General features: G+C 36.0%; 1 protein-coding gene across 1 annotated transcript; it reads right to left on the bottom strand.

Moving 5' to 3' along the window:
- Positions 1-352: 352 nt before the first annotated feature.
- LOC141832061 (rab escort protein 1) lies at positions 353-23,079 on the bottom strand. Its single transcript, XM_074719532.1, has 9 exons — positions 22,310-23,079; positions 21,952-22,074; positions 9,179-9,278; positions 8,892-8,930; positions 2,784-3,012; positions 2,584-2,659; positions 2,221-2,419; positions 878-958; positions 353-583 (listed from the first exon to the last, which is right to left on the bottom strand). The coding sequence occupies exons 1-9, from the start codon at positions 23,065-23,067 to the stop codon at positions 479-481; spliced, it is 1,710 nt and encodes a 569-aa protein (XP_074575633.1). The 5' UTR covers positions 23,068-23,079; the 3' UTR covers positions 353-478.
- Between the last annotated feature and the right edge of the window lie 557 nt (positions 23,080-23,636).

The raw sequence follows: 23,636 nt of genomic DNA, 5'->3' as shown, positions 1-23,636 counted from the left end.
TAAATGTGACTCCAATCAATTAGATGTAATTCCAATTAACTAGTTACAATTAAAAAGCTTTGGTCAAAAAGTGTTTAGCAGCCATAACAAATCAGTCATTAATGAGGTGCAAATAGTCTTTATATGGTATGAATTCAAAGCCTCTAGAACCGCATGCACTTTTGCCTCTAGGACCACATGCACCTTTGACCAAAGATTTTTTATTGTAACCAGTCAACTAGAATCACATCTAGTCGATTGGATTCACATCTCATTGATTGAACAATAGACTAATATCCCAGAAATACCTTTGGTAAAAAAATATTTAACAGTCCTATAGTGATCAAAATTAAGAAAAATAAACACGGACAAATTCAAGGAAACTCGAGGGGTGCAATGATACCTATTTAGTCTAGGGTTATCAAGTCTTTTTGGCCAAAAAAATATAATTGATGGTCATATCCAACCAGTACAAATCACAAAGAAAAGCAAATATAATTTACGCTCGCAAGCTTTCACCCTCCTCAGCGTTTTCTTCTACACTGTCTTCTGATGCCTTTGAAGCTGGAAAAAAATCCTCCTCAGGATACATGGTTGTAAATAACTACAATGGAAAGCACACAGATTAATCAAGCGTACAGGCAATGCTCAGTCTTCCAAAAACAACTGGGAAATTTTACACAAATGCCAATTCTGTTAAAAAAATTTATTTCTAGCCAATTATCTGAAATCAGGAATTAAGCAACAGAAATCGCAAATTGTAAAAATTTGCATCAATATGATCAGCATCACAGTTAGTGTACATGAAATCTTCAATCTTCTCTTTTATGGTCAGAATTCTTCTAAGCAGATGGTAATCAAAGATGGCACCGAGTTATGGAAACAATTTGTCAATTACCTTTTTGGTTGCCTCCAATATGAATTTGTAGTCAAGACTCTCATCAGGCATAGGGCATGAACATAGAGAGCCAAATGAAGCCTGCATAGCATTAGAAGTTTAGTAATATACAAACATACATTCAGTTAACTGGATTTTCTTTTCTTTCCTCAGGAGCAGCATGTGATCATAGTCTCATGGACCATGCACTTCTAGAAATATATGAACGACTTTAATTGTTTTTATAATTTTCCTACCAAGTTACCCAAAAAATCAAAGAAAAACTACTAAAATAAAATCATACTTGTCATCAAAACTATACAAACCAGTGAAACACCAGTATGAACTAAGGTTTAAAAATCTCAAACTGTAGAGTTTTGGTTGATATCATGTGTGCCAATAAACTTTCAACACTTATTCCCTTTCAAATATAAGGGTGTAGTAACTAAAAAGTCATTTACATTAAAATTTGATAGCTATAGATAACAAATTATTATTTTTTGGAAGAACATAGAAATGGCAAGAGAATATTCCACCATATTAATATTATTCATAACTAAATTACAAATTGTTACAAGAATCTCAATTGATTGATCACGCCTAGATTACTTATTCAACCAGATAACTTATATTGTAATTTTGATTTCTCATATTTGAGAAAATAAACTATGTCTGATTAAACATCAAGGCAATTTGGAAAGCTTCAACAGACCAATTAATAACATTAACGATATTAACTTAATATATTTTCATGGGAAATTGATTAATGAATGAATCCTTATTTTGATAGAATCAATTAGTTATTTTGAGTGAATCAAATTTGATCTAACTAATACATAATTTTTTAAATTAATTATTACAAAAATTAATTACATACTAAATTAAATTTTATATTTATTAATTTGATTATAATTATATAAGATTAATTAATAGTAATTCTGTCTAACATATGATGATTATATATGATATAATTACATAAAGATATCTTATATAACACATAAAGACATAATTATGAACAATAAAATAATCATAAAACTTATATTGACAGGTTAATTTGATTCAGTCTAAATTGATTCAAATGAACTAAATCAAATTTTATTTTAACTGCATGAGTTGTATTTTTAATATGTGGCCATGTATATGCAAAAAGTATGTGGCCATGCATATGTGGTCCCATTCCAGATCAGCCTATGTGGCCGCTTATGCGGCCGCCCAAGTGGCCACATTTTAAAACCATGTTATAAGGTTTGGACAAGTCTATTAACAGTTCATTAATATGGGTGGTATTTAACCCATCTAAATATCAAGATATTAGATACTTCAGAAACAATGAAAAACATGATTTTTCAAAGTATACAGCATACCTGTTTTTGCTCTTGAACATAGATTATGCACCATCTTAGAGTTGGTTTTTGTTCTTCTATGTGGCTGCCATTTGGAGATGAATTACTTATTTCAAGCCCGCCATCATCTGTAACAAGGAATAAAGCATTGATAGCAGCTTTTATATATTCCTTCCCCAAAATAGCATCATTACATGGCGTAGAAAGATGCACCACAAACCTGGAATATAGGAACAAGTATCACCCCACTTAGAATTTGAAAATAATTAAATGTTGTTTTGAATTACTTTTTGTAAAGGTTCTTGACATTGTCCATTTTTTTATAAAAAAAGGACCTGTTGATACTTTTATAAACCATTCACAAAGTTGAAACACATTACTAACCATCCTGGTGGACAATTTGCTATGTTTTTGCTCAGCTGAAGCACTTGAACTGTCGTTAACTGCTCAGGATACAATGCTACATCAAGTGAAAGGCAGTTGTGTTACTTTGGCTTAGAAACTTACGAGATTGGAATATTCCTAACATCAAAGTGTTTGATGACAAATAAGAAACAAGATGAAAATTACAGATTTTATCTTACACTTTGGGGGGAAAATCACCAGAACATTTGAAGAATCTGGTAGTATAGAGCTATTAGCGATGCAAACTCCTCTAGCAACTTTATCAGAACTATAGGAATTCAATTTTTTATCCAGGACATTTGACAGCAACATTGATGATGGAACTTCAAATGATGAATCCAGAACCACCTGCTGACTAAATATGTCCTGACCAGATGCCAATTTAATACCTTTACACCTACCTGTTTCCTGCATTAAGGAACTAAACAAAATTAAGATGCACCCACACTCTAAATCTGCTTTGGAGACACAACATTGCAGTCGATACTAATGAAAATAAATAGATAAAAGTGCAGAGACAACATTTTGATAAAGATGCAAATAACAAATGCATGATAAGAACCCATATGATGTTATCCAACAATTTTAAGAGAAATGATATAACCATGTTATATTTGAATAGACATAAAATTATGATGTATGTTTAGAATTCAACCATTAGGATGACAGATCATATGATGTTATTGACAACAAACAAATTTTTTTTTTAAAACTATAATAGCCATGGTGCAGCAAGCGCAAGGATGGAACCAGAAGCTTATATGGACTAACACATACTAATGACAATAACACATCAATCATCCAAGCATAAACTATCCTATGATAGCTTCATGGTTGTATATGATGCTGTGATTCTTGCTGATTTCTGAGGGAAATTATGTGTGTGGATGCTCCACTTACAAGATTGTAATCTGTTTGTGCTGCATACAAATGAACTGCGACTAATAAAGTTTTGCACTGTGTTGATTACTAAGGAATGTGCCAATGAAACTGATGTCATAACTATGATAATCCTGAGCTTTTGTTTGCTTTTTAGTTCTGCTAGGGTAGAAGATGATTTATGGGCAATATGAAAAAGAAACTTCTGACAAAAAAAGATCTAGGACAAATGTCATGGTGTATGTATTTCAAAAGTAAATCAGATAAGAGAATGAGCCGTAGCGCAACGGTAAAGTTGTTGTCGTGTGACCTAAAGGTCACAGGTTCGAGTCTCGAAAATAGCCTCTTGCAAAGTAGATCCTTCCCAGGAACCTCACATTCGCAAAAGCTTCATGCACCGGGCCACCCTTTTTTTATGAAAAAGAAACTTCTGAGAAAGAAAGATCTAGGACAAATGTCGTGGTGTATGTATTTCATAAGAAAATTAGATAAGAGAATGAAATTCATAGAAGGATCTGACTCTGAACTTTGATTTCAGAACCTTTTATATGAAAGTGGGGTGCTCTGCTGGTTGTTCTTTTGATTTACATGTAAACTTAAAAATTGTACATGTTATAACCTAATTTAGGAAAATTTCAAACTAATGTTGTGTCAAAAACAAAATTTGCAATTCAAAATATGAATTTAAAATTAAAATTTTAGAGCCTAATAATTAATTAATTTCAAAAAATATTTCTATTTTTAGGTAATTTCGAAATTGATATTTGAAATTCAAATTTTGGAGCTTAACTGCTTAAAATGTTTCCCTTTATAGTTAATTTCGAAATTTAAATGAATTATAGGTTATGGTACTCATAATACAATTTAATGCTTATTAATTGAAAAAATAACATTTCTTTCTAAAACTTAGTATTATAAATGAAAGTAATTCTCCCTCTCTCCCTCACCTAAGAAATTAATGTCATCCCGGATTTAGGAAGAGTGAATTTCAAACATGAGGTAGGTTCTTCCCTTTCATCTTTATAGTGCACATGAATCTTCATATTAATATTTCTTTTGGATTCTTTCTAATTCACAAATAATTCTCTAGGTAAGCAATAATCTTATAAAATTATCATTTCTTATTATGTTTGCAAAAGATTGTTGGTATTAATCTATGGGGCATGATTTGACTTGATTAAAATAAGGGAGTAAGTATTGAGGTTGGAAGTTATAGGACAATCCACTATTAGTCAATATAAACTCATAGTCCTATGTTTGTATGAGTAAATTCTAGATAGTATTGAAGGTGAGGAGGACCAATGAAGAAGACCAAAGAGCTAGAGGGGATGAAAAGCGCTTGCCCTTAAAATAAAAATTTTTCTCCTACAAGTTCTTTGCAAGGCCAATAAACAAGTTAAGTGCAGTAAAAATAGTAAAGAAATAGACAAAAAATCAAATCACTAACTCGAGATTTATTGTGATTCGAAACCCAAATCTTACTCCACGGCCTATAGAATCTTAAGGTGAAACCTTTATGTGGGTGCATGGCATTTCTGGCGTAACAACCAGGGGTTGAATCTCGCGAAAACTCATGATTTGTCATTCACTCCACTATGCGCCTCCTACCTATGTACTTGAATTTACCTCCCTTCATACTCGTGGAGCCAACTCTAGGGGGGTTGCTGAGGTGGCAAATCCACCTTTAAGGTGAAACCTTTATAAAACCATTCTTCACAATAAAAAAAAATACAAAAATCCAACAACTATAAATCCACTCCAATCAACTAGATTCGATTAGATAAGATTCATTTTAAACCATCTTATTTTCAAAATTCAAAAAGTACTTCAATAAGTTGATTAGTAAACTCAACCCTAGTCAATTGACCGAAATTGTTTCACTTGACTCAACTCTAAATAGATTTTCTATTTGTGAAATGAATGTCTTGAATAGACTACCAAGTCAAATGAGCAAATTAGTCAACTAAATTTGATCTTCAGTCGACTGGATCAATGACTACGACCCCAAAACATTTTTTCTTGGTCAATTCTACAACTAGAAAAGAATCTACCCAAAACACCCAAAATTATATATTTTCTCATATTCTCTCACATTTCACTAGGATAACTTTAGGTTGTTGCAACTTTACGTCGCACAATAATTCACCTCTAATCAAGTCCTCACCTCAAGGATGTATCAAGCCCTCGACTCGAATTCTTTGCTAGATCGCCTACATAATTCACCTCTTGTGGTTACCATCAAAGTTGTTGACTCAACTCAAGGCTCCTCATCCTATGCTAATCTCTGACGAACCTTTGCTTCATAAACCAAGCTAACTTGGCCACGCCAAGTCATCAACCATGACTCAACCTCATTGAATCACCAAGATTCGCAAGGCTTGCCAAACCAACTCCATGCTCTTTGTCCTACATCAATCTCTAGCAACCCTCTAAGCCATCAAGTCACTACGACTCAACCTCATTGAATCACAAGATCCGTAAGGTTTGTCAAACCAACTCCATGCTCTTTGTCCTACATCAATCTCTAGAGAACTCTCTAAGCCATTGAGTCACACAAACTTGGTTGCGCCAAGTCCACAAACACAACTCAATCAAGGTTGAAGCATACTAAGTCAACAAGCACAACTCAATCTTGTTAAGCCACAAGTTCTATGAGCTTCGTATGCATCCTACCAATTGAAGTTAACTAAATCATATCTTAGCTAGGCATATTAACTCGATGTCTGATTGTTTCCTAATTGCTTGGATTCACATAATCCTAAATTAGACTTTACCTTAAGACAAGTCTCATTCTTAATAATTGAATTATTGATAGTTTAAAATGGATTCTAATTGGTTTGCCTTTTCATATATTAAATTTTGGGGTTGATAAGTAAATTGCATTATTAGTTAGATAAATTGCTCCAGAGTTGCCAATAATTCCTAACCCAACTAACTAAATTAACAAACCTAGCCAAAGATATATTATCACTAATATATAATAATATATATGAAACATATGGTGTGATACTAATCAAAGAACATGATTCAATATTTAATTTATGTTAGTTGATTCAACCTAAGTTAATCAAGCTTTGCAACTAGATTCCATATAGCTTCTTGATTATACTGATAATTGAGTGTTCCAAGACCTATGATCTGGTAACCCATGATCCATAATAATAAGTTTGATTTGTGAAATCATTTTCTTATCGATAATTTAACACTCATGATTATTCTAAAGTTAATTTCATAAACTCCTCAATATTACTACATGTACATCACATAGCACATGCTATTCTCTAAACATCTCTTATTTGACTCAACAATTCAATAATAACTTGTATGATGGATTCAACTTTACAACTTAATACTCTTAGATAAATAGCTTGTAAACTTAATATTGTCTTTTGTTTCTTGACTTTACGTCTAACATTATGTAGCAATGTTTAGAAACTCCATGATGTGGTTTATGTTATGTGATGGTACTTTATTGGTAAGTTGTCAAACATAGCAATGACTAAGTTCAATGTGTGAACCCATAGCAAACTATGGTAGGTGACACTGCTTTAAGGGAGTGCGAGAGTTTCTCCATGGCTCCCATGCGTCTTGGATATGCGCTTGGCCTCAATATGATTTCCACAAATATTGACTTAGGCTCTTCGAAGCACTTTCTTGAGATAGAAATGTCATTGGATAAAACCATGAGGTGGTAGTATATCATATGTAGATCAAGCATTGGTAGTATTGAATAGTGACCAAGCAGATAATACCTCCAACGTGCATTCCTTATATTTTATGTTTCATATATTCACACTCTTATTGGTACTATATGCCTATCGTTGTGGATACGACATATTGATTCATATTGCACTTTCTCTTGTTTAATAATGCTAAATTTGTATTTGTATGTGCGTTGCTATATTGTTGAAATTTCTTAGCTTCCTTGCCCTGTAATTGATTTATTGTTGAGACTTCATAAACCCTAATTGCTTCCTAGACTTTATTATTTGATCTCCTAAATTTTTATCCTATGCTTTGACCTTATTCTAGCGTAGACCTACTTAGCATGCTTCTAATAGGTTATCATTTTTTTTATAGTAGGAATGGTTAGAGAAGATTTATATTCAAGTGTTGTTGGCATAAGCAATAAAAGCTCGAATGAGATTTCTAGATGTTCATAGCTAGCAGTGCATTTAATGAAAAAGAAAATTGCAAATACTTTTGGTGAATGTTATAAGCTTACTGTTAGTTTGTACTAGTAACAATGGAGTTTTTCTTTTGTGTTTTTCCTTGTATGGGTGGTCTATTGCGGGAAGAGTTGAATGAGTCTTTTGTGAGTTGTATTAAATTCTACAGAAGGGAAGAAGTATTTGTACCTAACACAACCTTAATTATTAGTAAAACAAATTGACCAAACTTAATTCATTATCAACCATGAAACCTTTTGTTTCCTTCGAGGGGCTCGAGTTGATGAACTCAGCTTGCAATTAAAAAAAATAGTCATAGTGATGAAAATAAAAGAAAATAGAAAAAACTAGATTTTTAACAATCTATAGTTCAAAAGCCTTAACACCAATAAGAAATGGAATTTGCAGATTTTTTCCATAACTAAAGCTGATGTACAGGAATATAAATGAGATGATTATTTCCAATAGCTGAGTCTTGATTGTATGTTCATCTGGAATGGTATCCATGTTTACAGAATATTTGCAGTGAACCCTGTTCATGCTTATTTACATAAGTGTCATTCCACTCATTCCACTCATTCCCCTCCCAAACACACACACACACACACAAAGGAACATCATAATCTGTCAGATACTAGATCAGATCACTTCAATTCTTCATATCATCTAATGAACAAAGAATGACTATATTGTGAAATCTGAATGTTTTCACAGTCATTTTCATAAAGCTAAAATAATGCTCCCGCTACTTTCAGGAAGAGATTAATGAAGTCTAGAGAATCCTTTTCCAGATGCCTACACTTTCCACAAGTGTCATCATATCTTCGACATTTGTTATGACACCTTCTAAATCTAGCTTGAGCATGCTCGATATTAAATTACCAACAAAGCCTAGGAGATTATCACATGCACATCCATTGTTTAACACAAAAAAACTGATTCAAGTTTACATTGGCCCTTTTTAGGTAGTGTAGTTGAGAGAATGATGATGATTAATAAGTATTTTCATTTCCTCATTCTTGCTTAATTGTTGGCAGGCCTATACCTTTCTCGCAGACACGGTAAATTATTTGGTAAAATACTGGCAGTTCAATTTGGATAGAATGACTAAATAGTGGTACTTAGTTTGTTTAACCACAAGGTAATCTGGATAGGCCAAAATAACAGCATGCAAGAAACAAACACAGGTACTAGAGCTGGTAAGTAATTGTCAAGTATCTTTCATGCTCAATGTTATACCTTATCAACAATAATTGCACTCACTGGCATGCGCAAGACCTGCATTATCGTAAGTAAGAGAAAACACAAGAAAGTCAGTTCAAACTACAAGGAAACTTAAAAACAAATATGATCTATATCAATATGAGAAAATTCAGGTGAATCATAAAGCTCAATGGCTGAAATGTTTTGGCTATGATTGCTATGCATTACCTATTCAAAGAATTCTGTTATTTTGGTTGACAACAGCGGTCACTTTCAATCTTTAGTTTGGATTACTTTCTGCAAATATAACACACAAGACTTACATAAAGAGCGCCTTTAACAGCTGCACAACGACAGAAAGCTTGAGGTAGTTCCCCATGCCCATACATAGGATAGATGAATGCACCAACTGCATTAGAAAACCTGTCATTGACATCAGTCACTAACCAAATACTTAAAGAATAGCCACTATGGAAGCAAAAAAATCTAGATAAGATAGCCATGAAATTCGCACTCTGTGACAATTACTGCTCAGAATAGCAACAATAGAATTATACAATTGCCATATTCAAGGAAAATTGTTTACATAGCTAAGAGGAAATGTATATAAGTTTGAAGTACTTTGGTTTAAAGATACCCAACTGGGGAAATCAGTTATGCAAGGATGATACTGGTTTATCGTTTGTTATATAACTCATTTAACAAACTTACTTTTGTTGTTCTAATAATTTTTCTCAGTTTTCCAACTTTTATTCTAACCAGTTCTGGCCCCACCAATCAAATACTGCTAATATCTAAGTTACCAGAATGTCAGATAGGGATACCAATATTGACAACCATGGTGAGAAAGAACAAGTAAATCCTTTAGAAGTACCATCAGATTAAAATGAACATGACAATGAAATTAGGAGACTGAACATTATGGATTTATCATCTTTATCAATCAAAGACATGCATTGTGTCCTGCCATGGGAGAGTTAAATCATAGCAGAATTATGGTGCAATGTTTTTCCAACAAATGTTGCTGATATGACCACCCTGTCACACATGTTGAGAGAGGAACACATGTTCTGATCCTATCAAACAAATATGCAGCCCAATCAACAAACTTCTACAGTTCTATGCTGTCATTCAAACAAGTCCATCATTTCCTTATTTGGTCACAACTTGAGAAGAAAACAATAATTGAAATTGATGACAGCCCAACTCAACAGCATTTAGTAACTCCTCCCACAAAATCAAAGAACCTTTAAATGAGCCTTAAAGATTTGGCTCCCAATGAGTCACCAATGACTTGTCTCCTTTCTGAATCATTGAACATGCTACTGATCTTTATTTCAGACTCAATTGTACAACTAGAGAAATCATCTGGTGACTAATCTTATTTTGGGTCAATAGTTGTTATTCAAACTACTTAATAAACCTATAAGAACCCACTTTTAATAATTGTCAAATTTACTTGTAACAATTCCATTAACATGTTTATGTGTAGTTGCTTACAGATCTCAAGCTCCTAGGCCAATTGATTTGATTTATTTGTGTATTTCTATCCAAGTAAAACATATATGAGAGATATATGTTGAGGTTAGAGAAAAGTTGGACCAAATAATGAAGATTATGAAGTATGCTGATGCACATTATTAGACTAAAAGAAAATAATATAGGAGATTTCGTCTATGTGAGCATGAATTCCAAAAACATCCTTAAATACTCCAATAAGTATATAATCTAGAAAATTTGCTACATTAGAGTAATTGAAGCCCCCATAAGTGTTAGTAGATCTTCCTGCAGATCAGATCACGCTTCTTCGGCTTTAGCATTGTTGTCAATATTGGTATCCGGTAAAGGAGGCCATTCGGCCATTTATCAGTATCGAAAGAAACTAAACATTGGTACTACCAGTAGTATCAGGTAGTAGTACATTAACATGTTAACGAATGTACTCAAGCAACAGATAACCAGATTAAAATAAATATGATAGCAACTGTCTCTAAGCGCCTCAGTTGTCAAAAATGTATCTTGTATCAGTATTTGATGTGCCAAAACCTTAAGTATGTGTCCACGGATGTATCAAACAGGTAGGATCAGTGGGATAGAAATTGATAGCTAAGAAACAATTCAGCTAGTAGCCCATTAACATGTTCACAAATAACCTCAGGCAACAGATTAAAATAATATGATAGTGTTTCTAAGCACCTCACATGCCAAGATGCATCTTGTATCAGTATTTGACGTGCCAAAACCTTAGGAATCCACCACTAGATGCATCAAACAAGTAGGATCAGTGGGATAGGAACTGATAGCAAAATAAATTAAGAAAAAAAATGGGGAAAAAACCAAATATGTTTACTCCATAAGATAAAAGATATTTAAAGAGCACAGAATGTTGCATCTTATATTTCAGTAATATCATGAGTATCAAAGAAGTAAAGTTTTCTTTAAGATATTTGTTAGTTATCATTCTTTATAAATCAACAAAACCTCGTCGATTTGATAATCAAATTAAAATTAATATCAAATGTTACTTTAAATAATTTGATATCATATTAATTAAGTCTATCCATTAAGTGTTGTTGCCTCGTTGAAGGCCACTCCTACCTCTACCTATCTAAACATTCATCCTATGCGATGTTGCGTAAAGACAAATCCAAAATTACAATTCACACCTAAACTCTCATTGTTTTCTTGCCTACTGGTCTTCAATCTCGTTCTTCATTACCCTCAGTTCACCTCATGACAAGCTCATAGTCCCACAAATTGTAATAACCTCCCTAATCTTCATTCAATGTGCTATCATTCACTGCTCATCAACTGAGTCGAACTTACATTTCACTTGTAAACTCTCATAGCTTTCTCGGCATTGGTCTTCGACCTTGTTCTTCATTGCCCTTGAGTTCACCTCATGACAGGCTCATAGTCCCTTGAAGGTATTAAACTCTCTAAACTTACTTCAATGTGCTATCATTCACTGTTCACCAACTGAGTCCATCTCCTGCTGAGTGACCCTAGCAATTGCCTTGCATCAAACCCTCGGTGTCTCAAATGCACCAACCATTCCAAGTTTGCTCCAACTTGTCATCCTTCTCCATTTGCCTATCAAGTTCACCTCGTGATAGGCTATCAAGCCATCAAATCAACAATTGCTCTATGGTGCTCGTTCTAAAGTCCACCTCATGACAAACTGTCAAGCCATCAAACTAACAATCGCTCTATGTTGCTCGTTCCAAAGTTCACCTCGTCATGCATCCGGTCCCTCAAATGCTCAATGTCATCCTTCGCCCCTTACCTCCAAGTCATCTCTCCTCATTATAAACCTCTAAGCCATCAAGTGTAATCCATCCAACTTGACTCCATCGAGTCAACCAATGAAGCAACTTGACCACGTCAAGTCTCCAAGCTCTCCAAGCTTCATGTGTACTCTACCAAGTCTTTGCGCACACATCAAAAATGCAACTCAAACTTAATATAATTTGTTACACCAATATTACTAAAACATGTTTGTTCACTTCTTTAGTGGCTCTTCAATTTCTTAAGAGAGATAAAGATAAAAATGAGAGTAATTTCTTAAGAGTTACTTAAGAAGTGTGAAAAGGTATAAATGGACTCACTTTGTGAAATGGAAGGAGTATTATTCTAATAGGCCAATAACAATACACTTAAATATTGCAATAAATTAATAATTATAACACTCATGATATAATTATGTTTATCATCTAATATCTAATATGTTTAATCTTGCCAGATTATTTTATAATTTACCTTAAAATAATGACTAATTAACAATCAATCAACAAATCTTTGGCCCATTAATGTTACTCAATTGCATTTTTAATTTATTATAGCATTACAGATTACCTTAATTAATGTTATTCTACCCACTATACTACACAATAATGTGTCCTTAATTTAATTATGAATCTTCCACACACTCTAACCATAATTAAATTACTTAAGGTATATCACCTAATGACTTAATTAAATAAAGTAATATATATATTTCCACATTAATTACCATACCTTGCCTTCACATCCTCGTGACACTCCTTCCAAAATCAAATTCACCTTTCTTCCTAGTGGAAATCTTGTTGAATCTAGCATTAAACCTTCTCATCTCTAAAATTAACCTTGAATGTTCCTAAAGACTTCGGCACACTTTTCCTTCCCCAGCTCTTAATAACCCAAATAATATAAAATTAAGTACAAAATGAACAAGATTAATTGAAATTAAGTCAAAACTATCAATTCTAACTAACTCCATGACAACCACAAGCTATTCTCAACAGTGGCATTTAGGCATATTAAGGGCAAACATTAGTCCAGACTTACGGTAACTTGTAGGTGTACCTTGTCCATTAGAAGCCAATTGAAATGTATATGACCATTGAATAATGTAGCTTGTTGGGGTTGCGTCTCTTTCTTGATTAATGTAGATATTTGTCATGGTCTCACAACCTATCTGGGAAATTTATTGAATGTCTAAGTACATGTTCATATTATCTCAAACGCATCTCTCGAAGTTTTCCCATAATAGGTGCAATCAATTCTCTTTAATATTTTTATTTCTTATTATGTTCATCCTCGTATATCTGCACATCTACTTTAACATCTTTATCTCTACGACTCTCATCTTTTGCTCGTGTGTTCACTTTATAACCCAACATTCATATCCATATAACATAGTAGGTTTAACCGCTATTTTGTAAAACATTCATTTAAACTTTAAAAGTACCTTATGATCACAAAGAACACCTAACGACATCCTCCATTTTAATCATTCTATTTGTATCTTATATAAAACATCTCTCAATTCCTCCATCCTTTTGCAAAAACGATCCTAGAAACTTAAAGCTCTCAGTTACAGCTAACTCGTCATCTCCTATCTCAACAATTGTCTTGTCATGTCTAATACTACTAAATTTAAATTTCATATATTCTATCTTCACTCTACTAAGCTTAAAATATTTTACTTCCCATATTTCCCACTAAGATTCGAGCTTAGTGTTTACTTATTCACATGTCTTATTGATAACTAATATTTTTACATATTATCCTGTTCGGATACTTGACATTTTAATCTACTCATATACTTAATTTCTTACTTCCTATCATATTTTACGAGTGAGAATCTATTTCGAGCCTTATTGCGATTTCTTATGCATTTATAGCATTATCTCAAATTTGAACTTGGTCTTGTAGGGTGTTGAAGATAAACCATGTACTAGGGCTTGAGTTAAATGAACTTTTCAACCCAATTCTAGGGTTTAAAAGAGAAGTCAGTTCACCATTCCTCATTTACGCATCTATCCCGATTCAACAAGCTCATCTACGGTTCAATTTAGAAGCTGGTTCGGTCCAATTCTAGAGTCGGTTAATCATGGTGTTGTTCAATTTGAGAGAGTTGGTTCGAGATTGAAAAGAGTCTGGTTCAATTAAGAGTGATTCACATTGGAGTTGGTTTAATTCGGAGTTTGGTTCAAATGAAAGAAGGGCTAGTTCACTTAGAGAAAGAAGGGTCGGTTCACCTCCTCAAGCATCTAGTTCATCACCTCCTCCAGCTCACGTACTGTTAATGAGAGCCCTAGAGCCAATCATATGATGATTGTTGTATGGATTCATTGTCGTACCTCCATCCCAACTCACAAAGAGATTCTTTTAGGGGGCAAAACTCCAACCTCATCCGGTCATCTCCATCTCACGCAATCCACCAAGGAGCCAGCGGCCACTCCATCCGCAACAGTCGATCATCCATTAGCATACCTCCATCTATCGAGGAGGAGAGATGAAAGGGGATTCTCATCATCATCTCCACCTTCGACAACCATCTCCATCATGACCGACACTTCAAAGAAGAGGATTCCCTTCTCTATCGAAGGACGTCATCGCCTCCATCTTCATCCACCGAAGCTTTAGGATTCCAAGCTTCGCGCACGCAACCTCCCCGAAGGCACACCATCTTCCTCATCGATAAAACGCCTCATCCATAAAGCCTCCTCCACTGAATGCACCCTCTCCATCAACGCAAGTCATCTGAGGAAAGGAGATTCTCTTCCTCATCGGGCCTTCCATCTCCACCACCATCTTTAATTGAGCTTTGGGATCCCAAGCTCCGAAAGGCAGCCCCCATTCGAAGCTCCATCATCGCATCCACCAGGATCCTGATCGGGAGTCCTCTATCCGCAAGTTTCCTTCGATGTGTTGGTCTTCATGGTTGATTGTTTTTAAGAGTTCTTGATGTTGGTTGTCAATAGATTTGGATAGATTTGAATAAAATTTACCATAATACTTAGTCTTCATTTAGCTTCTTTGATTGCAACATGTTTGGTTTAATTCCCCTTACACTTGTGCTACTTTAGTTCATGTATTCAAGTTTGTTTAATTTCACCAATATCTTGCTTACATTGCATGATTAGTGATATTTGCTATTCATTTGGATTGTGATATGCACGTAGGTTAGATTAGATTAGGATGCATTATTTTATATTTCTGTTAATCCCTTTGCGATCGTAGTTTAGCAAGGTTAGAATTAATTGAGTGAGTTACTTTACGTTTGCCATCATCTTCTTTCGTGTTTGTAGTTTAGGGAATTTACATTCCTGTTAGTCACATCAATTTTCTTATTTGTGGCCTTTGTATTGAAGCTAAAAAAACAACTCCCAGTACTATTTTTTGTCAACATTCACTGTTGCATTCCTTAAAAGACGATCCAGATTAACCATGCACTATAAAAGGAGGTTCAATATTTAAATTTGAAACTGTAATACGACATACAACTTATCACTTATCAACCCAAACAATGTCATCATCAAAAAAATATGCACCACCATGGTAACGTATCTTTAGATGTATTGAATGATTTCATCCATAATTAGTATAAAAAGATAGACAAAAATTAAAAGGGCGTCCGAAAACCCAACACCAATTTGGAATAGCCAGCTCGATGATTTGGAACCACTAGTTCGACGGTTACTGACAGGTCGACCCTTAACTTTAATCGGCTAAGACGGTTACGGTTCACGATTCAAAACTGTCAGTTCACAATTTAGTTCACGGCTCGTCACGGTTCAAAATTATTAATATTTTAAAATTATAAATTTATAAATATATATATATATAAAAAGAAGGATTTTTCACTCATTTAAGTTGGTTATGTATTCTCTAAGATTTTAAAGGAGTATCTCAAACTTTAGAAGTAGCGCCATCAGTACTTCTTTATATCTCGGGTGTCGAAACTTATTAGGGGTTGTCATCAATAAATTGAATATTATGATCCTCGTTTGGATTGACAATTTCCTTATCATTCCGAGATTAAGATGATGGACCTCCTTCCATTATAATTAGAGAATTGAAGTCTAAAGTCATTTGGATTTTGGAATTGAAAGATAAGAGTAGAGAAGATGGTGTAAAAATGATGAAATAAATTCTTTATTTATAGAGTTTAAAAAATGACGGAGACTAAATTATAACTATATCAAAAAATAATCAAATAATCTCAGACGTTAAAAATAAATAAAAAATAAAAAATCCTCCCTCTCCCAACAATCAAAATTATTTTTACTCTTTCCCTCTAACATAAATAAACTATTACAAAGTTGAAAGAAATTATTTACATTCTTATTTTTCTTCTAACTATTAAGAATAGCAATATAGTAAAAAAAATTTATTAAGTAGTTATTAAATAATTAACTAACGCATAAAAATGTTAATAGATTTGATTAGGATATTAGACTCTCATCCAAGGGACTAAAGTTTAAATCTCAACAATTGAGTTTTTTAAATAAACTTTTACTATATAAAAAAAACTATCAAACCGGCAGTTCAAACCACCGGTTTAAACCAACAATTAACCACCGATTCGGCGATTTTTATTGAGCTGGAACCATAACCAGCCTGACACCTTGTCAAGCCGTTTACAGTTCCCGCCCGGCAATTAGGTCAACGGGTACTCAACCCCATTGACTCGATTACAACCCGAGCCGGATCCGGTTCAGACCCGGCCCGAAGTCGAGTCTAGGCTTCCGTCATTTAATAAATCGTCAACTGGATGCCCCTTCTCTAATTTACGTTAAATAGACACCCCACTTAAAGTGAACTACACGAAATACCCTTAATGTATGCCTAGTTCAAAAAATCTATCTTTCTGAATTAGGTTTTAGGGTTTAGGGTGTAAACTATAACTGACCGACTAATTCCCTACAGATTAGCTACACGTTATAGCAGCTAGCTACACATGGATCGTATTCAGATAATGTTCATTTTACCTATAATGGGTGTTATGAAGTCTCTTTCATTTATTTTGTAATTTGAAATGTTATTTTAACAGGTTGTCATCCTCAATTAAGCAAAATCAATAAAAGATAATGATACTGTTGTAGCAGCTAACAATCCATTGCTACTACAAGTGGTAGCAACTACTTGTTAGCTTCTACAAAGTGAATCATATTTAGAAAATGTTCATTTTATCTATAGTGAATGTTATAAAATCTCCTTCGTTTGTTTTGCAATTTAAAATATTATTTTAACCTCAATCATGAAAAATTAACATAAGATAATGATAGTGTAGCAGCTAGCAACCGACTATTACATGTAATAGCCGCCACCTATATTTGTATTTGTGTGCAATATGCAATGCAATAGACTCACAATGAAAATGGTTATAATTCATGAATCGAATACAAAGGGCCCTTTTAACTCAATGGTAGAGTAACGCCATGGTAAGGCATAAGTCATCGGTTCAAATCCGATAAGGGGCTTTTTCACTAAATTAAAGTTTTACTAGAGTAACATCATTTCAGACCTCATGGTCTCTAGCCATTTCTCAAAATCTGAGTTCATCACAAGGGGCCGAATCGTACCTTCTGTCAATGACCACTCCCTTTTGCTTGTCCTATTGACCACTCCCGCTGACAAGCACGCCACTGGGTATGGCCACGCGCCGTCTAGACGTACGCCACTGCCAACAGTGTACCTCCTCATTAAAGACAGCACTCCTCCCAGGTACGGAGAGTACTCTCAAGGTAATGTCCACCTTGCTTCGCCCGTGGTACGGGCATCTTCTCCTTTATATAAGGCGAGCCCCTCTGAGGGGGTCAGGTATGCTCACTGTTCCTAGCCACTTTCTACTTTCATTTTCTCTCCTGCTGTCAGCTGACTTAAGCATCGGAGTGGTCGCGCCGGCCCCGCCGGCCGTCCATCTCACGGTGTCTGTGGTTGCAGGCCTCCGGTGATCGTAAGTCAGCCCCCATCGTCTCCGCCGCACAGTGCTACTGAGGACGTGTCGCGCGCCCAGGAGCGGTTCTTGACGGGAACATATTTTGGCGCCGTCTGTGGGAAGATAACAAGTCCCGAATCAAGACGCACTCATGGGTGAACCGCCACAGCCTCAGCTCATCACCATCACGCAAGAGGAATTAGACCGAAGGATAGCGACGGCCGTTCTCGCCGTCACCCGGAGTCAATACGAAGCCGCTGCTCAGCCTTCCGAGTACCCACTCGGATTGAGGAGCTCCCTCCAGCTGCTACTAGACAACAGCGGGATCCGCCCGAAGGCCCGAGAGCCCCCTCCGGAGACACCAAGATGAAGCTGATGACTACGAGGCTTCCGTGGAGTCGGCCGCAGAACAGACGCCGACCCGAGACCACATCCGGGGGCGAAGAACAGATACGGGAGAAGTGAGAGGACTGGAGAGCTCGCCCTTCGTGCGACGAATCCTCGAGGAGGAAGTGCCTCGGCACTTCAGAATGCCCCAGTTCTCTGACTACACAGGGAACACTGATCCCGAGGACCATTTGGGCCGGTTCGAGAACGCGGCCTTGCTGCACCGATATACGGACGCCATCAAATGCCGAGTCTTCTTGACCACCTTAGCTGGATCCGCACTAAGGTGGTTCAATCGGCTGCCACAATCTTCCATCCGGTCCTTCGCCGACTTCAAAGGAGCTTTCTTGCGACACTTTGCTACCAGCAAGACTTACCGCAAGACTATAATGGACCTTTTCGCCACCAAGCAGAAGATCCGGGATCCTGAAGGAATTTGTACACCGATTCAACCAAGTAGCGCAAGAGGTGCCCGCCGCCTCTTCGGACGTCCTGGTAAACGCCTTCTCCCAAGGCTTGACCGAAGGGGACTTCTTCCGGTCAATAATTAAAAGACCTCCCGAGAACTTCGATGTGCTGCTCAGCCGCGCTGACAAGTACATCCACGTGGAAGAAGCTCAGTCGGCACGGCGCCGAGAGGCCGAACCCGGCCATGGCAGTGCCTCTCATCCGGATGCCTCACTGGCTCCCCGAGCCGAGAGAAGTCGGCGTCCTCAGCTGTTACACAGGTCCGACTTGGACCTGCATCCCTGTGACAAAAATCGCACAATCTGTTCACAACAGATCGTGAAAAAATTTATCACACTTTTGCCAAATACAATCGGACTATAGCACACTTTTATTTGACAAACGTTTGCACATCTGTCAACATGATGATGTTATATCCTCTTAATTTGCTCAACACAAATTTTGCACACAAACAAAATGCTCATACAATTAGGCAACCCATAACAACAACATGTCCTACTTTTATATCACATACAAAAGAAAAATAACTTGTATGATCTTTCGCAAGTGGCTCTGATACCACTGTTGAGAATCTTATGCGACAAAAACAACAAAATTCGCAGCGGAAAATAGGATCCCTTCCGTGATCCATGCGAAAGATTCGTACAAGTTTAGATCTAAATTATAAAGTCCTATCTAATAGAGTATACCTTTGATGAGTGTCCTTCACTTATCCGGCTCGTCCAAAGGTTGTCAAATCTCTAACACGTTCAAGTGTCCGTGTCTTTATGCGTATCCACACTAACACTCACTTTTGAAGAAAGTTGATTGTGCTAGCAACCCTTGTAAATTTCAACCAAGCAAGAAGAAGAGAGAAGAAGATGAACATCCCTTGAGTTTTTGGAAGAAAAATTCTTTTATGCTCATGCTATGAATACCAAATGTTTTTAGGTTTTTGGTATTCTCTCATCAATATATGATTAATTTTATTAATCATGCATGATAACTTCCTCTTCTTCAATGCATGATTAATACAAATTAATCATGCATGATAAATCAAAATCCATTCATCGACTTAACTTGGTTTAATTTGAGTCTAATTCAAATTCAACCAACTTGAGTCTAACACAAATCTAGGCCATCCAATGAGCTTAATTATTCCTTTAGTTAAACTAAAATGAACTCATCTCCAAATAGAATGTTATTTGTATGTGACACAATAGGTTCTTGTAACGTTGGTAATGTTTCTGAAACTCATTTTAGAAACATAAGCAATGAATGACATCTAGCAATGCATTATTGCTACTCAAGTGACAAGAATGTCAAGATCCGACATAACCTTCGTGACTATGATAATGTATAATTATGTCCTTCTATCCTCGATATCTAGATTGATCAATGAGGCATAGATTGTGTCATCCTCTTATCAATTTTTATATTTCTTGATCCCCAAGTAGACTCACTTAAGCAAATGAGCTCAATATCTCATATTGACTTATTTGAGCATGGTCATGCATTTTATGGTCCTACTCTATCAAGAGGCCGCAAGATATCACTCCCGTCATATGGGAGGGATAGAACTCATCTACATCACTCACATCCCTCCGCATAATTTGTTATATACCCAGTGATCGTTTTTATAGTCCACCCTGTTATGGGTGATGTTTGACGATACCAAAATACATAACTCCTTATGTAGGGAACCGTAGTAACTTCAGATCTAAGGGCTATTCATACCAATAGTCACATAAGAAAGTTTATGACACTTATATAACGATCCATAAAACTTTCTCATAGCGGATCAATTCAGTATATATTCTCTAATGTATACCTATATGTCAACTCGATATCTCATATCCATGACTTGTGAAATCAAGTCATCCAACTGACCCACATGTTAGTCTTAACGCATTAATATCGTCTCTGAATATTAATGTTTGCCTAAGAATGATTAAAAGTAGTGTTCTCTACATCATCTCACTATCGATTCAAACAATCGATATGATGTAGATTAGAACTAACTACCCAAGGGCATTATTATACTTAGTTATTTGGCACAAACATAAAACAAGTATAATAACCAAAAAAAATCATGTCTTTATTAATAATAGAATATGATACAAAAATCCCTAGTCAATCATCACATAATTGGTTCTAGGGCTTTTACTAACAAATACAACTGGTGTTAAATGACTCAATCATACTCTTTCTTCAAAAAAAATTACAACTTATAGTAACTTCTTAAGGACCTCTTTCCAAACTTAGTCAATGCAACACCTACCATGCCAACAACTATACTACACAATCTTCTCCCAGGTAAACATTACAACAAAATAATGTTCCTAGTCAATATTTTCCATCTTTTTATATCTTTTTATCCAATATACTTTTCATCCTACTAAGAAAAGTAGAGCCATAAATATAATTAATAGAATTTGGGAACAGCTTTAACCGTTTATAAGTACTGTAAAGTAGCATTTCCAAGAACAAAAATTCCCACAAAAGTTGTCATACATAGTAAATCTTCTTGCTTTACAACATATATCATGACATCTTGCAAATAAATACATAAAGCACCTTCATGAATGTCAGAAAAATGGATTTGAAGTCCAAGAATCTTGACTACAAACACCCCTTTAGTAATATAGAGATTAGTAACATCAAAGAATTATAGCCGATCATTTAACAAAATGCATAAAAAAGGGCAGCCCGGTGCACGAAGCTCCCGCCATGGGGGTCCGGGGAAAGGATCCATTGTACGCAGCCTTACCTTGCCTTTGGCAAGAGGCTGTTTCCTGGATTTGAACCCGTGACCTCTAGGTCACATGGCAGCAACCTTACCGTTGCATTTAACAAAATGCATATTGAACCTTAATAGCTTAAAGTTGATAAGAAAGAGGACAAACAACCAATTAATGAAGTAAGACCATAATTAAACATAAATTCATTTTGTGAAAGCTTTGGTACTTTGCTTCTTTCATTAGTAAGCATAAAATTTAAAATTCCCAACAATGTATGTTACATGAAAGAATTCAAGTGAGTCTCGAATCTTACCTAGCAACAGATTTAGTGTAAAGAGCCAAACTCTCAATTCCATCTTTTGTCAGTATCAAATTCTTAAGTGATTCTGCATCCTCTTGATCATAGTTGGCTAGGGTAATTGCATATAGAATCATCCTATACATGATCCAAACAAAGAAAACTAAAAAGTGAACATCAACATATCAATGCTCGACTAAGAAGGAACAAGAATGTTCAAAATTAAACTCCATTTGTCAATTAAGCATTTGCAGAACATGAAAATGCAACCAGGTAAGAATTCTATAAACGCAGAAGAAGAAAAAAACACAGAAACAATGAGAGTCATGCAGAAGACATGTACAGTGAACGGTAGCAGACGTAAGTTGCTTACGCTTTGATCTTAGGAGGGAGGCGTTTGTTCTGTAGGAAATCAGTAAACGGTCTCTCCAAGTCCTCTGCTGGGATTCTAAGAATTCCCTCTTTTTCTTCCTCAACGCTTTGTTCGGATGCAATGTGCCCTTGGATCAGCCTCAAGAACTTGGTCATCTGACTCTTCTCCCCCAGGCTCAGTGTGCGATCTCGAAAGATGGCCTCCCTCGAGTCCGGAACGAGGCAAAGTTTTCCCTCCCAGTACATGAGGGTCGCGTCGACGCTCTTGAACTCAACGTGGTTACTAGCACCAGAGCGCGTTAGCAGATCCACCATGGAGTCAGCGCAGTATATCACCCGGGGTCCAACAAGGTCCAAGAGGAATCCATGGGAGGGTTCTGGGAAGGATCCAGATGTTTCAACTTGGGAGTAGACGGGGCGTCGGCGGAGATAGAAGGTGGCATGATCATCAGAGTCTTCGACGGCGTGTGGAGCAGTGGAAGGGTGGTCGTCAGAGGAGTTAAGGAAGGAGACTAAGGAAGGAGGCGAGAGAGAGGAGAAGTGTGATCCATAGAAGGGGTTGGGGTCGAGGTGGAGCACTGATTTGGCGGCTGCAGCGGCAGCAGCGGAAATGACGGATTCAGGTAGACCGGTGCCACAGACGATGAGGTCAAAGGTAGTGGGATCGATAGTCGGATACTGCGGGTGGTGAGAGATAGAGGAGGTGGTGGAGGAGGAGGGTAACGGAGAGGTCTCGTCGGAATCGCCGGCCGCTTCCATGGGTCAACCCTACCCGTGTTGTGGAGGAAAAAAGTATGGCCCAATGGACAACACCCCATATTAGCATTAGATCACACAGGATTTTCCCCTCCACATTTTGTTGTTTTTATGTGGCAAAAAATAAAAATTAAAAGGCATTATTTTGGATATCAAAAAAAGCGTTTCATTCCATGTTTTAATATCGGTCTAATTATTAAAATCTAAATCATTAGCTCCATAAATAGGCCATTTACCTAACTCATTAAAGATTGATAACTTGATTAAGTGATTTTCACTCTACTCTTTTGAAGTTGCATGAGTTTTCACTCGCCATCGTCTCTCTTTCTTCATCAGTTTCCTGCTTGCTCTTCGGTCTTTGTTGATTCATATTGTGAGAACTTTTTCAAACTGTGAGAACTTTTTTCAAATGGATGATTACGAGCCTCATTTAGGATTTTAAGTTCTCTTAAAGTGTAGCTGAAGTCAATGTAATAGTTTTAGGAAGTTCAGTAGTCAAAGATGTTTGCATCGTACAAACTCATAGGTTACATTCATATTATTCTAACCTATTTCATCGAGTGTAATAATTT

The sequence above is a fragment of the Curcuma longa genome, chromosome 7, assembly GCF_044706935.1.
Source record: "Curcuma longa cultivar G26 ecotype Majalengka, Jawa Barat chromosome 7, ITB_CL_G26_1.1, whole genome shotgun sequence".
Classification (NCBI taxonomy): domain Eukaryota; kingdom Viridiplantae; phylum Streptophyta; class Magnoliopsida; order Zingiberales; family Zingiberaceae; genus Curcuma; species Curcuma longa.
This window is presented reverse-complemented; position numbering and strand designations above follow the sequence as displayed.